This window comes from Achroia grisella, unplaced genomic scaffold (genome assembly GCF_030625045.1).
Source record: "Achroia grisella isolate CSIRO2021 unplaced genomic scaffold, CSIRO_AGI_Agris_v1 utg1847, whole genome shotgun sequence".
NCBI classification, from domain to species: domain Eukaryota; kingdom Metazoa; phylum Arthropoda; class Insecta; order Lepidoptera; family Pyralidae; genus Achroia; species Achroia grisella.
In genome coordinates this window covers 316,671-335,316 of record NW_026712687.1, presented here as the reverse complement: position 1 = coordinate 335,316, position 18,646 = coordinate 316,671, and the positions used below count along the sequence as shown (strand labels likewise).

At 33.5% G+C, this 18,646-nt stretch overlaps 1 protein-coding gene across 1 annotated transcript; it reads left to right on the top strand.

Annotated features, from left to right (window-relative positions):
• Positions 1–8,009: 8,009 nt before the first annotated feature.
• Positions 8,010–16,206, top strand: LOC131841568 (pleckstrin homology-like domain family B member 1). The gene is made up of 6 exons (XM_059189886.1): positions 8,010–8,021; positions 10,014–10,116; positions 10,978–11,109; positions 12,740–12,839; positions 13,405–13,492; positions 14,009–16,206. Exons 1-6 carry the CDS (start codon positions 8,010–8,012, stop codon positions 14,189–14,191), a joined length of 618 nt encoding a protein of 205 aa, XP_059045869.1. The 3' UTR covers positions 14,192–16,206.
• Positions 16,207–18,646: the final 2,440 nt, after the last annotated feature.

Below are 18,646 nucleotides of genomic sequence, written 5' to 3'. Positions count from 1 at the left end.
ACTCCACAAGACGATAATTCGGCCGCCATAATGGTTGGCTCCTTCCTGTTAATTAATTAAAAAGTAAATAAGGATGTGTCGCACGCAGATATCAAACCCGCAACGTTTATGTACAAAACGATAGCCACAACGTTAAAATTCCATAAGAAATTGATGTATAATTTAACGTAATTTAGAAATATTCATATTTAACTGATAGTTTTGGTATTTTAAGTTTTAAGAAAGAAAGTCCCCAATTGGTAGTGATTAATAGAATAGAAAATAGAAAATTCTTTATTCAAATAAACTTAAATTTCTGAATAATAATACTTATTTTTTAATCTACCGGTCATTCGGATAGGTAGCACAAGAAAAAGCAAGAAATTTGCGTGTTACTCTATTAAATGGTATATAATATATATTATTTAATATTATGTAATAATTATTAATTACTTACTACGAGAGATTTAATCTTAATAACATTAAATCTCTTGTAGTGACAAATCCCTACAAGCAGCACTCGTTCCCGAGTATGACGGATGAGGTATGACGATCCGTTTAACCATTTGTAGTCATGAAAATGAACAAACATAAAGATACATTTATAGTACAAGAATGGATTAAATTAAGAAACCCAAAAAAATCTGTACATTGACAGAGATATAAATCTTTTCTCTTAATATTTTAACTTCCTTCATAGACTTGAAACGCTGGTTCCATTTTATTTTTGTTCCGTCACAGTTAGCCGCGACATCTTGAACGCATTCGGTATTTCCTTTGCTTGTTCGTTAATTATAAAAATAAACGGATTTATTATTTTAACCACGAGTCACGCATTGTAGGGCGGTGCAACTCAATATGTTTTGTTTGAATTACTGAAATAAACTCACACAAAACTGTATTTTCAAACATTTTTTGTAATAATTTTTTTAATTTTTAAAATACAGGAAGGTTTCCTGTATTTTAAAACATTTGTTGTATGTAGATCAGTGTTTTTTAATATCATTTGTTTTTTTTGTACTTGGAATGGAAAAAATAAATGAAAACCTTCCTGTATTTTAAAACATTTGTTGTATGTAGATCAGTGTTTTTTTAATATCATTTGTTGTTTTTGTAATTGTAATGGAAAACCTTCGCCTATGTACACGAAGTACGGACGTTATCATGTGACACCCGTGATATCACTCATGCGTTGTCATTCCAGAGGAGTGTGATGTCATGTCAGTATCCTGTGATTTCACTATTTTTCAATCAAAACACAGGTTACAAAGTGAGCTGCTTGGCGGCTGAAATAGGTGAGGCTGAGACTTCGTAGACGACCTTTGCAGTTTTTTCGGCAGTTTTGTTTAAAAAAATCTTGGATTCTCTAATGAGATTTGTGAATATTTTTTACCTGCGTTAATCGATATATTGCTTTCTTTTAGAGTTAAAAAATCTTTGATTCTCTAATTAAATTTGTCAAAACTTTCAATCCTGGTTTACTCGAGGAAATGCTTTGACGTAGGTATAAAATGTCAACTTCATACGTGTCTTGTAATGAATACCGAGAACATATCTATGATGTCATTTAAGAGTTTTATTATGTGAAGATTTACACTTAATAAAACTCTATAAAACATCTATACAAATATTATAAAGATGTGATGTTTATATTTTACTTGCTAATCGCCCCGGCTTCGCACGGGTGTACATGTATTATATAATACATGTACATTCATTCGAACCCTAAAATTAGCGAATTATATATATAAACCTTCCTCTTGAATCACTCGTATCTATTAAAAAAACCGCTACAAAATCCGTTGCGTAGTTTTAAAGATTTAAACGTATATAGGGACGGACAGACAGCGACAGCGACTTTATTTTATACTATGTAATAATAATCATAGAATTAGGTGTTATTTTTAGAAAGTCCATTTTACTATTTATTATTTACTTAGCTATGCCCGCGACTTCGTTCACGTGGTTATCCATAAAAACACTATCGCGATTATCTTCGAAGCCCTTAAATATGAATTATTTTCCCCGTTTTAGCAACATTTTTCACTGATGCTTCGCTTCTATTGGTCGTAGTGTAATGTTATATAGCTTAAAGCCTTCCTCAGCAAATGGAATATTCAAAACAAAAATATTTTTTCAATTTGAACCAGTAATGACTGAGATTAACGCGTTCAAACAAACAAACTTTTCAGCTTTATAATATTAGTACACATTAAGTAGAAGTAAACTTGTAAGTTTTTATCTATATATTACTAGGAATCTCTATATATTACAGCAACTTAAATGCATAAGTGTTAATTTCAGTTTATTAAAAATTATTCAACATTATATCAAATTCAAAATCAAATTCAAAAATCATTTATTCATGTAGGACATTTTAGCCGCTTATGAACGTTAAGTTTTACATTATAATTTTTTTCCCTACCGTCAACACGTTACACTCTACTAGATGATCAGTCTGTAGTGTGTAGAGTATCAATCACGTAAAACGATAATACTCTACGGAACTCTATTTTCACATGTCCATGACGATCTTGACCATCTATCTAATGATCGCCTGTCACCTACAGGTAAATCCTGTCACAATAAAAAAGCCACAAAACAGATTAATGTTCTAAAGTTGGAGCACCCACGTTTCGTTCTTAGTTACAGAAAGAAACTCTTTGAAATTAGCCTTAAAAACTGTTAGTTGCTTCGTAAGCCTAGCGCTCGACAGTCAAGGGCGCAGAAAAATTCGATATAGAAATACGTTTTGGCGGGAGTTGTCGATATATCACTTCCGACACGTTCGATTTTCGATTTTCGCGCGTTACGTTGATAGTGCACACGTTCATAGAGTTTTGTGATTTATTTTTTATAGATTGAATGTTTTTTATACGGTTATATAACTTTTATAGTGAAATTGACAATTGAGTGTTTGTAATTATATAAAATTAATTTTATACATTAAAAGATAATAGTTGAAATAAATATTAGGATTACATTAAAAGAAAAAGTAGTAGGCAACTAAGAATTCTGTTGCCTCAAAAAACAACGAAAATTATAAGCAAATCATCCATTAGCAGTGACCCGCCCTGTCTTCGTCCTAACTTCGCGGGTTTTGTATATATTTACACAATGTCTTATGTCACTGTATAATAAGAATTTCTCAAATCGGTACTATGGTTCCGGAGTTTTTTCCTCAAAACACCTTACAATATTAGTTAGTTATTAGTAGATTTTACATTTTATAATAGAACTACTTTTAAAGTTTGTCATTGATAAGTTTCAATAAATATTACGTTATGAAGATATATTTCAAGTTAAAACAATATCATTTTATATTTATGTAACTACAAAGAATCAGTTTTATTATTTTCAACATAACTTTTTTAATCCTACATTCTCCATTTTGTCACTGAATCCATTTGAGATAAAACATTAAAGAATTCTACAAATCTAAAAAAACACATTAAAATTAAATATGTTCCCGTTACATCATAAATTATAGAGTTAACAACGTCATGTGTCAACAGAAAACTAAATGAATGAATTATGGAAAGGAAGCCAGCAATTTTTTTAACGGCTGTAGAAATATCTTGTGCCTTAGCGCTATTTCTTTTACGGAGGAGGCTGATATTGCTAATTACACTTGTTACACACTAAATAATTATTAGTTTAGATTATATTATTAATAATTAGACTCATTCTCTATCTTTTTCCCATTCACAAAGAGGAGAGGGGGCTCTCCTCTTTGACGTCTCATCTCTCTCTATTCACTTTTCTATTTTCCCCACTCATCCCCTTCTCTCCGCGTGACATGCCTAGTTTGTATTCACTCAAAATCTTAAAAATATAAAGTTGAACAACATTTGATTAGAAAAAACTGACAAATCTGCGTTTGAAATGATCAGTGGAAATAAATAACTGTTTAAATGTGCTTTATATTTTACTAACTACTCGCCGCTTATAAACCTTCCTCTTGAATTACTCTATCTGTTAAAAAAACCGATTCAAAATCCGTTGCGTAGTTTTAAAGATTTAAGCATCCATAGGGGTCTGTCCGTCCCTAGCGACACCGACTTTGTTTTATACTATGTAAAGATTGCTTGACCAATATATTCTGTCAACACACAGACGTGCAAACTCTATATATTTCATTGTATTTTGAATTACAATAAACTTATATTTTTTATATAATTGCGCTTTATTATGAGAACGCGACGTATTCCGTGAGAAGAACGTATTTGCGAAAAAAGCAACTCCAAATACCAATATAAAGTCTGCAATACAGCGATGTTTGTTCGACTGTCAATCAAACGGAGATGAATCGGGAATAGAAATGAAAGCTTCTAACATTCCATGGCTATTTCCCTCCATCTACTAATATTGTATAGTATGCCCTGACACCGGTGTCATCTCATATAACATATTGAACCTTGTAACTAGAGTTGTAACGGTACCGCTACCGGTAATGTAGTACCCGTACTAGTTACTACAGTATTGTTACGTTATTAGTAACTTTTAATGGTTATTATTTTATAATCATACGGTACATTCTTAATTTTTTAGCCGCTACTATATGTTTTTTCTTGTTATAGTCAAAATTTGGACGAAAGTATGTGGGAAAAAATTACATAGCAATTTATAGTAGTAACTTTTTTGTTTATTTTACTCCAATAGCTACTTAATTATAATCATTATTATCTTATGATGATAATAATGATTATAATTAAGATAATAAATAAACAAAAAAGTTACTACTATAAATTGCTATGTAATTTTTTCCCACATACTTTCGTCCAAATTTTGACTATAACAAGAAAATACATATAGTAGTAGTAACAAATTAAATGCAGAAAATTAAAGTATCTCCAATCACCATACCGCAGTCTCTAATCAACTACATTCAAGTAATTACAGTAACTACAAAAGTAACAATAATAATTACTAAGTAACGATACGTTACTTCAGTACAGGTACCATACTAGTTACTTTGTACGCAATACGTATTTGCAACAGCTCTACTTGTCGCTATCAAAACCCTATAAATTGCGTAAACGAAAGACTTTTAACAATAACAACAAATTTGGCCACGAGGCGCCACAAGCGTCACAATGTGTTTTGTGACGACAGCAGCTGTTTATGTGTAGAGGCGACGTTACCACTTACCATCTTGCCATTTGAAATACGTCATCATAGCCTACCTTCATTCCATTATTTGGTGGTCTTTTTGTATTGCTGCGGATCACACTTAATGACACAAGCTTTTTAATCTTATTATTAACTAGCTGTACCCGTGACTTCGTCCGCGTGGAATTTAACTTTATTTTTCTAAAATAAAAGTAGCCTAAGTTACTCCCTATTACATCAGCTACCTGCCAAAAAAAGTCCCGTTAAAATCGGTTCAGCCGTTTCAGAGATTAGCCGGAACAAACAGAACGACAGACAGACAGACAAAAATTTTGAAAAGTGGTTTTTTGGAGTATGTTCCTTATTTATATTCATATGCATGCAGTAAAAAACGGTTATTTCAATATTACAAACAGACGCTCCAATTTTATTTATATGTATAGATATAGGGAAGGTATGGATGGATGTTTGTTACTCTTTCACGCAGAAACTACTGAACAGATTCTGTTGAAACTTTACAGTGATATAGCTTATACATCAGAATAACACCTAGGCTATATATAAATTTCTCGCGGATAAAATCGCGGACACAACTAGTTGTCCATATTTTTTTTTTATATATATGATAATGAAATGGTGCACCCGCCTACACGGAGTGGAGGATGATAGGATGAGTATGAGGTCAGGTCAGTTAGCCCTTCCTGGTAAATTCACCAGGAATTTACCAGGATGGTTTCAGGAGGAACCGCGTGTAAGTTTCCTAACTCACAATCGATATTCTAGGCAATTTTTTTTTTATTGGGATGTTGGGCAATTGTCAGGTGCTTGGACCTATAGCACTGTGATCTACATAGATCTATTGTGCTCGCTATTCCATATGGATACCACTTACCATCAGGTGGTCATTGAAGTTGTTTGCCACTTCAGTTATATAAAAAATACATCTGTTTTGCGACTTGTTTTGATCTTAATACTCACGGTGTGTGTTCAATAGCATCTTACATTTATTTATCTTCCATCAGGGTACAGAGCACCCGGTAGACGAGGCGTCTAGCCATAATACAGTTATTCAGAAATCTATTTCAATAACGCTCAAACCAAAACTGCGTCATAAACGATTCGGTAGCCGGCAGGAGTTTTGTAAAGCAAACTCTATTTAATTTGATGATTTATTATTGTCATTTAGTTTTCAATTTGTTACTCAAAATATAAATACGATAACATAGATTCTATTCTTTGTGAATATAAATTTTCTTCCAAATATATGTAATACTAGCTGTTCCCGCGACTTCGTCCGCGTGCTATTTAACTTTATTTTTCTAAAATAAAAGTAGCCTAAGTTATTCCTTATCACATCAGCTCCCTGCCAAAAAAAGTCCCGTTAAAATCGGTCCAGCCATACCAGAGAATAGCCGGAACAAACAGACCGACAGACAAAATTTGTAAAAAAAAGTTATTTTGGAGTACGTGCCATATTTATATTCATATACATGTAGTAAAAAACGGTTATTTCAATATTACAAACAGACACTCCAATTTTATTTATATGTATAGATATATTGTATACTAGACCTAAAGAGCCTGGATCAGCCTCACAACTTCGTCTGCATCACACTTACTTAACATTTATCATTATATACGCGCCATCTACATATCTTTTTAAATTATAGCCTATGTGTTGTTCTAATGTATAATTAATTAAATAGTTTTTGAGTGAAAAAGTAACAAACATCCATATCCATACTCACAAACTTTCTAATATATAATATTCTATAGGCTATATAACATCACGCTACGACTATAGGATTATAGGAGCGGAGTAGCAATGAAAAATATTTATTTTAAGTGCTTTCGCTGCGTACGCTACGTGCCTAGTTATGAAAAAAATATGTATGACGGAATTGTTCTCCTTTAAAAAAATCCTTAATATACAAATAAATGCGTTAACAAACATTGGACCTGAAGTGAAGCGACGTCGGGATAGGTTGCTAGTTATTTATAAACTTGTGGTAAATTGTTAAAAAAAATTAGGTTAATTATCTTATATTATAAAAAGGGTTAATTAACAAAAATATTAGCTAAGTTTACAATATTTTGAAAACATTCAACTATTATTTAAAAAAAGACGCTTCTATAGCCAGTTCCTGAAAATGTGACTATTTATAGCCAGTTCCTGAGTTTTATATCTCTTCTTGTATATCAACATTGGACAGTGATAATAATGCAAGTCAGGCGACTGAACTAGTGCGATAAATAAAACATAAAATTGTCTGAAAGTATGTCTGTGTGGTTGACACTCCTGAAGAGTTCACAATGGGGTGTTGAGTGTACGTCGAAAAAAGTTTTAGTAAGTATATAAATAATAATAATCATATGTTTTATAATTGTCGTTGTTTGGTGGTTTTCACCCGCATTGACAAGTTTATCACCCCATCAAAGGAAAATGTATATATACACAGGCACATATAAATACAGGCTTACTGGTTAAATCGACCTATTCCCGTTAAGAGTATATAGTTTACATCATTTCTGACAGATATATATTACACTATGAGACACCCTATCCTAAATGTACCCGTTTTCGAGATTTTAGAATATAATTGTTGTTTACAAAAAAAAATTCCAATTTTCGGCTGTTAGCTTAGACATTTTAAAATGTGTAATTATTATTATTATAATATTGGTTATTAAGGTGATAGAGCATCTTATTTTACATGTAAAAATCAAATTAATTAATTCATTAGGCGTCTCTTTCTATTTCTGTAATAGAAGGAGTTTTATTAGCGAATGAGACATACAAAAACAATTTTTCATTCACAGAAACCTATTAGTGTTGGCGCTATAATATAATAAAAAATAAACCGCGACCTTGCCAAAATTTCACGGCGCTCAGAAATAACAAGAAAATTAATGTCGGAATGGGATTGTGGGTGTGAACAACATATATACATATACATGACGTATAAACCATTCGTGGGTTCCGAACAATTATAAAATTTTAACTTCTTCTTCTTCTTCATGCCAATGTTTCTATTTTACGACGGCCTGAACTGAGGTTCGGACCCCTAGCGGTGCCATCAGACTATAGTCGTATCTGTCAGACGGTAGTTAACCTTCAGCCGTTCCATAAGTCGTTCCGCGGGTTTGGAGTACCATCTGCACTCGCTCTCTATCGTCCAGTGAAGCTGTAAAGTCCAGCTGCGGCCAACAGCATTAGAGTAGAGTAGTTCGAAAAAATCTTGAATTTTACTTCTCACTTCGCCACAGTGTACATGTATACATAAACCTTTTTCATGAATTACTCTATCTACAGGTTCGAACCTCGGTTTAGGCTGTCGTTATTTCTATCTCAGTTTGAATTGGACGGGGGATCGATCGGGAGGGCATGCCTCTTCCTTTTTCGGACTACTCGAATGCTGTTAGCCGCAGCTGGTCTTTACAGCTTCAACGGACTATAGTGGGCGAGTGCAGATGGCAGTCCAAACCGCGGAAGGACTTATGGAGCGGCTGAAGGCCAACAGCCTGACGCATACGACTTTATTCTGAAGGCACTGCTAGGGGTTCAAACCTCGGCTCAGGTCGTTGTAATTTCGATCCCCGTTTGAACAGGACGGGGGATTAATCAAGTTGCATTGCAATGGTAGATACCACTAATAGTTGAGTTTATCAGATAGATACTACTCATGCGTTGGATGCAAAAATTCTTGCGGAATTCTACACTAATATATAAATATTAAGACCACTTTAAATCCGCTTGAAACTTGGCACAACACAACAACTGAGATCATAAACTGGTCATATAAAACGTTTATTTACATATACGTTCATCTTCGCCACTCTCACCGCGTAATCTGTTCATTTTATACATATTAAACTGTGCGGGAACTGTGCGCGACGTGCCAAGAAATTTTAAATTTAATATTTATTGCGTTCTATTGTAATGTTACAAGTTTCATATTATTTAAATTATTACTATTGGATTTGTGGGTAATATTATAATATCGTTGGACAATTCACACAACGCCATCTAGTCCCAAGCTAAGCAGCTTTGTTTATGGATGATAATGAAAAGGTGCACCCGCCTGCGCTGACGGTATACGCTGGCGGGGCACTAGTGGAAGATAATAAGATGGGGTCAGGTCAGTTTGCCCATCGTGACAAATTCGTCAGGAATGTGTCAAGACGGCAAATTGCTAGCAATGGGGTTATTAGTCCACATTTGACAGCCTCGGTGGTCTAGTGGTTTAGCACACCGCTTTACTATCCGATGGTCGTGGGTTCGATTCCTCGCACGGTACAAACATTTGTATTCAGGAGTATGATTGTTTGTATCGGTCTGGGTGTTTTCTATGTATAATATGTATTTATTTAAAAAAAAAATGTATACATATATTTATATTAAATGTCTAGTACCCATAACACAAGCTCCACTTAGCTTGGGACTGGATGGTGTTGTGTGAATTGTCCGGAGATATATTATTATTATTATTACTAACAATTCCCTTCCCCCGTACCATTTATATTATATACAATATATGTACTCGTACATTACTAGTTAACCCAGAAAATGTTGTTTTGGTATATAAATTGAAGTACTAATTTATAGCGGTATCACTATTAAAAAATAAGAGTTGACCATAGAAGGGTGAAAATATAGAGCAATATAAATTTTTTATGACGAACCATAAAAAAATTGTCAAAAAAAAAATTACTTAGCGGTGTACAGACAGATTTAAAAAAAAATACATGAAATCCCATTCTCTGACTTACTGAATATACACACAAAATTTAATAATAGTCGGCGTTGTCGTTACGGAGAAATTTTGTTACATTTTATGTAAAATTGCTCGCTTATGTATAACGTTGTTTTATATGATTAGTTTCTATATATAAATAAATGTGTATGTTTATGTTTGTTTCAGCTACAAGTCGGCAACTCTCGTACAAATTCAAGGGAAGAGGACAAACGCAGCGACGACAGCAGACCACTCAGTCATGCGTCGGACTTCAGTCGGGACAATATACGTAAGTCATGACTTGACTGACCTCAAATCATTCTCCTGGTGCACCGTCAGCGTATACCGTTAGCCCAGGCGGGTGCACCATTCCAAACACAGGTTACTCACCAGACCTCAGACCTTCCGAATTTACCATGTCAGGTGGGCCCCCTGAGAAATCATCTTAACACATTCGTGACGAATTTGTCACTAACGCTAACTGACCTGATCTCATGCTCATCTTATTATCTTCCATTGGTGCCCCGCCAGCGTATACCGGTAGCCCAGGCGGGTGCACTATACATCAGACCTCAGACCTTCCGAATATACATATAAAATTTCATCAGAATTGGTCAAGTCGTGAAGGACAGACAAACTTGTTTAGATACACGTTCTGATATAAAACACTCTGAAGTTCTAGAAAGGCCAAGATCTTTTAGAAGGTTGTAGAGAGATTTCGCTGGTATACCTCTCGCTCCTACTTCTACCGCATATATATTAACTACACAGCTATTTTTCGTTAATTCGTTTATAAGTTTACTAACTGTACGCGGTTTTACCTGCGTGATTTTATAGCCTATGTGTTATTCTGATATTATAGTAAAATTTTATTAAAATCCGTTCAGTAGTTTTTGCGTGAAAGAATAACAAACAACCATCTACAGTCACAAACGTCCAAGTTCATAATATTGTATAGTAAGAAGATACCGTCAAAAGATTTGTCTTAATTGCATGATCTATTATATTGATATATTTCTTCCCCATGGTATACAGTGACACGAGAATTTTATATATTAGATTTCAAGGCTGTAAGTGAAGTCTCAGCAATTCACTTACAGCCCTGAAATCTAATATATATTATATATGGATTTTTACTTCTTTATTCCAGTGTCACTCAGCAATGCTCCGCGCAGGAGTCGACGTGGTATCGCCCCGTACAGCGACCTGCAGCGGCCCCTCACCAGGTACCTGCCCGTCGACAGAGATGACTTCGATCTGCGCAGACACGTCGAATCAGCTGGTAAACACATTTTCTTCTTCTGATATATGATAAGTCTTTATGTACATAATAATTATCAACACGAGTGTTTTACACTGGGTTTATTTGCAGAAAGATGGGCGATCATCTAAATGCGAAACGATCTTATAACCTTACAACTTTATAAGGAGCATATCCTACATTACAATATGATCTAATGCTAAACTCTATTTTGCTGAGAACCATATATAATAATAATATTCAAAAATTATTTATTCATGTAGGACATTTTATATGCTTATGATTATAATATTCTCTGGACAATTCATACAGCGCCATCAAGACCCAAGTTAGCTAGCTAAAGCTTGTGTTATGGGTACTAAATAACTGATGCAAATACATAGATTTTTTTTCCTAATTACATATATATTATACATAGAAAACACTCAGATCAAACATGATTGTATGATTGTATTCATGAATACAAAAGTTTGTACCGTGGCAGCAATCGAACCCGCGACCATTTAAGTAAGGCGTTAAACCGCTAGACCATAAAGGCCATCAAATCAGTCTATAAAATTTAAAATATAGTAATAATAGTGAATATACCCCAGGACAATTCACACAAGACCATATAGTCCCAACCTAAGCAGAGCTTTTGTTACGGGTACTAGACAACTGATACAAATACATTATTACATTTTGTTGTAAATACATACATACTATATAGCAAACACCTAGACCGATACAAACAATCATACTCTTGAATACAAGTGTTGGTGCCGTGCGAGGAATCGAACCCAAGAACATCGCCCGTGAAGTTTCAGCCGTATAGATTATTGTTTCAATGTTGTTTATAGCACAGAGAAGCAAGGGAACTTCATTCTTTCGTTACTGGTTGTGATTGCATAGTTTGATATTTTTCACGTGATCTGTGCTTTTATTCTTTCTGTCTAGCCGCAGCATCCAGCGTAAATAGCAGCTAAGAATTTACGAAAACAGATTACGCTCTAAGAATAGCCGTTTTTTTCTAATTTGTTTACAGTGAGAAACGGTGTATTAGTTAAAGTATCAACCAGAGTTCTGCCGTACGTCGTACTGACGGTGTGGGAATTCATTCACAAATCTTTTTTATTTTTAGTTCGCGAACGAATCTTTATTTTGTAATTAAGCGAGAAATTTCTTTAAAAATTCCTCTACCACTATATCAATGGTCAGTTATAACAGTATATATGATACATATGTTAACTGGCTGTGCCCGTGCCTATGTATTACTGTAAAGTTTCATCAAAATCCGTTGAGTAGTTTTTGCGTGAAAGAGTAACAAACATCCATCCATGCTTACAAACTTTTGCGTTTATAATATTATTGAGATGACTGTCCAGCTTTGTTCACATTGTCTCAAAATTGTATTATCTGTGCAAAAAAGAAGATATAATAAAAAATATCTGACAAACGATTGGCACAAAAATGAGAAAACACAGTGAACAGTTTTTTTGTTCTGTTTATCCTTTAACGAAAAGGCAAAGGGAACTACGCCCATACAGCCATACACACTGAATATTCATAAAATAATGACAGATTCCAAATTCAAATGTAATATTTTATTTATTTTTAATTGTAACAGTATATGTGGCCAGACTATGTATATGTAATATATGTTACATTGCAGGTCACCAACTGGAGGTGTGCCCCTACGTGACGATTAACTCGACCTCCTGTCGCGGTTACCTGCATAAACTGGGCGCCACATTCCACACTTGGTCCAAACGGTAACATTTTTTTATATACTTTTATATATCCGTCATACTCGTGAACAGGTGCTGTTTGGGGGGACTGGTCTATTCGAGTTAGACACTGATTAGACTATTTGCTTTTGACAACATTCTATTCTCCCAAATTTGAATTTAAAAATGAATCTGTATTATTGTAAACATATACCTTATTTGAAAAGAATAAGAGCTGAATTTCTTGTTAGTTCTTTTCAGCTCGAAAGCACTTCGAACTGACGGTAGATTTGACATATAATAAGAGTATAAAGATAGTTTGACTGACTGATCAATCATAGCACACAGGACAAACGAGCTTGCTGCTCAGAACTTTCCTTAAATTAGAGCTAGAAAAACCAGATAGGATCTAGGGCCAATAAAAATTACTAAATCATAAAAATTATTCAATCCAAAAAAATATATGGCCGGCCGCATCAATTCAAGACACGGGTCGCTTGTGGCCTGCGGGCGATGGTTTGGACAGCTCTGCCTTAGAACACTCTTCATGATGCATGCGGTAGAAAATTGTTGTTATGTACCGGTTATACAGACTAACATTTCTCGACAGGTGGTTCGTTTTCGACAGAGAAACGAAAACTTTCATTTACTACTGGGACAAAAGTGAGAAGAAACCGAGGGGCGGCGCGTACTTCCAAGTGAGTATGACCGATAACTTTTATAGAAGTGGACTTTGTACAAAGTGGTGTACGCTATATATATTTGCATAACACATCACATCATATCGCACACATATTATAATACTGGCCTAACTCAAAAATTAAATATTTTGGAAAGTCCACTTTATAACTGTGGTTTAAAGTCTAATTTCAAAAAATTTTAATTTCTCAATTAAACCAGTGTTGTACTAGATATGCGATATGTAATGTAATTATATATTATTGTACAGTTTTTCTTCAATCATGTTTGTATTGCATTTTTTTTTCAAATCAAACATTCAATCACTTAATCAATATTTTAGCCGCTCATGAACGACATATTTCTTTTTTATTATAATTTTTCTCTCTCCTGTCCTGTTCAGTATATTGATTCAAAATGTCGTTTCGGAGGAGTTTGGTAAAAAACACCGCGAGACGAGAATATTATTTAAATATTCTCGTCTAATTCTATTCTCGAATATTATAGTATTAGATATTAAATTTATATTCCCATAGGTGATTGAAGAGGTATATCTAGATCATGGGAATACATCGCGATCTCCCAATCCTCAAACCACGTTCATAGTGAAGACCCGCCAGCGACGGTACTACCTGATGGCTCCATCAGGGGAAGCAGCCAGGATCTGGATCGACGTGGTCTTCACTGGAGCACAAGGTTACACCGAGTACTTAGAGTGAAAGAGACGAAAAACCAAGATTAAATTCAAACTACATTGAGTTATTATGGAGAATAACTAACTAGAGAAGATACTGCTTAGATTCTGTTGTTAAAGTGGCGTTTTAATCAAATATTAATATGTAAAAAAACGTAAAAGAAATAAAGTACGAAATGAGATTAATTGCACATTAATACTTATTTTTCATTATTGTTATTTGGTTAATATGCCACTTATTGCCATAACAGAATATTTATTCAATATCTTTTTGTTTTTTGTTCTTGGCAACACTAAACAAAGGAAATTGTGAGAAAAAACAAAGTTAAAGTCAATATACATGTTTTAGTTTCATTTATTACACGCATGTATGACTATTGTTAAATAACATTATAAACGTATATTTTTACCGTGATTACGATATAAGTGCGTTATGATGGTTATAACACGCGAGACGGAATTTTAACCCGAGCCGTAGTCGAGGGCGCAACAGAGCCGAGGATGTTAAAACGCACGTATATCGTATGATATGTACCGTAAAGGGGATGTAATTTCACCGGTTTTTCCAATCATTTTATAAGCAAGTGTGTTGAAAATCGATTTATGTACTCCCGATATTTTGATGCTGTTACAAGCGTCATGATCGAATCGTAAATATCCGTAAATTTATGTAATGTATACAATTGTAAACAACCATGAAACAAGTTTAAAGCAATGTCTATTATTATTACATGTTTGTATTGGAAGGAAATCTTAATTGGACGAATGAAAAATTGCAAAGACCTATCTACAAGTTTTTTACCAATATGAATTAGTTTTTAACGGCTTTGAATGCAAACTTTCGAGTTCATATGACCTCGAAATCATATTGTGATGCCTGTGTTGCCATCTTTTAATTAATTCTAACACTGAAGAATTTTATCTTTACTTTAAAATCTCAAATATATTTACTTAAAATAATTACTGTATTCAAAATATTATTTAGTTTGGTGCAAGTTCTTTTGCATGTATTTAAACTATTTTAAAAGTACTCGCAATTTGTACTGTAGTATATTAAATTAAGAATTAGTAACCACTGTAACTTTATAAGGACCTTAAGCCTGAGCTGACGGTATATGCTGGCGTTGAACCACAAGGTTTCGAGTGGAGAATGAAGAAGAGCATGAAGTCAGATCAATTAGCCCATTGTGGCTAAGTCATCAAGATTTAACCACGATGGTTTCAAGGACATTGTGGAGGTCTACCTGTCGTGGTACTCTGATAGCAATGGGCGCTAATCCCCATTACTAATAATCCCTTTACCCTCACTACAATGTATTAAGAAAGTGCCAATTTTTACAATTTGTACAATTTATATGGCAAGTATTTTTTATATGAATTATACATTTGGACATATCAGTGCCTTGTACAAGACTGATAGATCCGGAATCGTTGATTGCATGTGCATGATATGTACATGTACAATAAAGTATAATTTATACATTTTATACAAATTAATTATACAACTATATTTACAATAAAATTTTATATGTAGTATTGATTCTGAAATTAGATGAATTGTACTGGTTTTAGATTGTATTCACTATTATACAAATGTTACCATAATTATGTATGAGTATAAATTTTGTTTTACTTTATACTTTTCGATTGTGTCAGGTTTAATTAATTTAAAAATATCATTATCTAAATTGTGTTTAACTCATTAGTTTAAAATATTTATACCGTCGTATTTTCAAAGCTTTATTATATATATATATTTACCATTTTATAAAACACACACTGTGTTGTGATTAGATATTTAAATATGGCTGCTCTTAATTAACTTTATTTCCGAACGTATATATACATTGTTCTATGTAAAATTAGTATATTAAGTTACATATAAGTACAAAAGTCGTAATATTTTTATTACGAATTCATAATACCAGTGTAAAAATTATCATTTATGCTTGCAACACTGTATTGTATACATAGTTTTTATGGCTGAATACCAATTATATTAGAAACTAAGGTCACATTATTAACCAAGGGATAGAAATAAAATTAATTATACTATAAAATATTTTCTTTTATTGTTAACTGATTAATTCCACTGAACTGTTATGACAGTTGGTAATTGTCCTATGAGAATTGAACCAAAACTACCTCAATTGGTTGTAATATCATGAAAAAAAGCCTGCAGAGCTTGACATGAAAATTGTTTTGTATGAATTGATATGGAATTCCTAAAAACAAAAGCTAAAAAATATGCCCACAAATAGTTGCGCATATACATTGCTAATTTTTTTAATCATTTTGTTTCTATTAACGGAAGCCTGGCTAAAAATAATCATCAAACATTATTTTTGATACCCGGTCGAGGCGAAACAAGGAAGAGATCTCACAGTGCCTACTACTAGAGTATTGAAGTACTAAAAATATTTCCAGTCAACATTATTTAAATTTGCTAATTACAAAGAACAAAAAACCAGTGTACTTATGTTCGAAAAAGGCCCTGTGTACAAAAGTTATAGGATTTTTCAATTATGTATGTCTATGGTTCTAAGAAAAGCGCGGGAACTTTCAAAGCGACTACACGTATTTTTTCGCGCTAGTTTTGGAAAATAATATTTTATTGAGTTTTTTTAGTCAAAACTAGTAAAGATGACGAAGAGGAGCGGGAAGAAGCGAAAAAAGAAAGAGGAAATATCGGATGATACATCCGATGATATTAATTTTCTAGGGTCTGACTCGGAATCGGCACCTGAGGATGTGGATAAGTATAAGGCATTTCAAATACCAGATTATGTTCGGTACTATCCTGAGGATGGTGGAAACTTTGAATACATTGTATTTATGGAGAGTACAGATAGTAATAAGCCAATCGGTGATAGGGATATGATGTCCTTAGCTACTAATTTGAAAAAATATAATAAAGGAGTTAAGCAATTATTAAGGATGAATAAATTTAAGATCGGCGTCATTTTTGAACGCCCCGGTTTAGCTAATGCAGCCTTAGTTAATAAAAAATTTCTAGACGGATTTAAATTAAAGGCAAGTATACCAGCTTCAGCCACGGAAGTAACTGGAGTAGTTCAGCATGTTCCTACGCATCTATCGAACGAACAAATATACTCTAATATAACCAGCTCAAAAAATATTGTTTGTGTACGCAGATTCATGAGGCGTATTAAAGGTGATGATAACACCTTTACAATGCAGCCAACTAAAACCGTCTCCATCACATTTTCCTGTCCTGTACTTCCTGACACCGTCGACCTGAATAGCTGGCGCTTTGTGGTGAGGCCTTACATACCTCCTGTAAAGCAGTGTCTTAAATGTTTAAGGTATGGTCACATCGCTAAGTTTTGTAAGAACGCTGAAAGATGCTCAGTATGCGGAAATAATCATAATTTCAGAAACTGTTCGGCAAATATTAACGAAGCCAAATGTTGTCACTGCAATGGTAATCATATAGCCATTTCATCACAGTGTCCTATTAAGAAAAAGAAAATAGAGGAGAATAAAAATAAAGTACAAAGTTATGCTGATATTGTTAGAGAGAAATCATTTCCTCAATTAGGCAGTACCAAAACTTCACCTTCGGCACAATTTATATCCCTACTTAATTCTGACCAAATTTTAAATACCCTATTAGAATCAATTGTTAAAATTATAACATTGAATAGAACCAATGACAAAACAATATGTACAGAAAATATAAAACAAGTTCTCCTAGAGACATTACAGAATAAAAAAACCCAGATTAATCTTTCTTTCTTTAATTTTTTATTTCTTTATGGACCATATAGTAATAGTCCAGTGGAATGCACAAAGTTTAGTAAGTAATCAACAAATCTTTACACATTTTCTATTGGAGAACAATATTCATATTGCTCTGATATCAGAAACCTGGCTAAAAGCCTACTATAAATTAAATATTAAAGGCTTTAACATTGTTAGATTAGACTCAGGCAATGACCACAACGGCGTTGCAATTTTAGTTCATAAAAGTATAGAATTCAGTAAAATTGATACATATAGTGATGATTCCTTACAGAATATTGCGGTACGATTAAAATATAAAAACACAGAAATGTCAGTTGTTAGTTTTTATAGCCCAAATAATTGTAGTCCACATTTTAACAAAAATAAATTCAGTAATCTTCTTAATAGTATTCCAGAGCCCATGTTGGTTGCTGGTGATTTTAATGCTCATCACACAGCATGGGGTTGCTCGTCTATTAATGCTCGCGGTCGTGACATTCTTGAATGTATTGATGGTAACAACTTGGTCCTCTTAAATGATGGTACACCGACTACAGTAGGATCACACAGATGGCAGAGTAATGCGCTTGACCTTACTATTGCATCCCCTTGCATATCTCTTGCTTCACATTGGATAGTACATAATGATCCCTTAGGTAGCTACCATTTACCTGTAATAACAAAAATAGTAATTAATAACAATTGCTCTAGATTACCAGAATCCTTAGATTAT

Coding starts and splice junctions, on each gene's coding strand:
- LOC131841568 (XM_059189886.1), top strand. Junction 11,110..12,739: donor CAGACACGTCGAATCAGCTG/GTAAACACATTT, acceptor GTTACATTGCAG/GTCACCAACTGGAGGTGTGC. Junction 12,840..13,404: donor TTCCACACTTGGTCCAAACG/GTAACATTTTTT, acceptor ATTTCTCGACAG/GTGGTTCGTTTTCGACAGAG.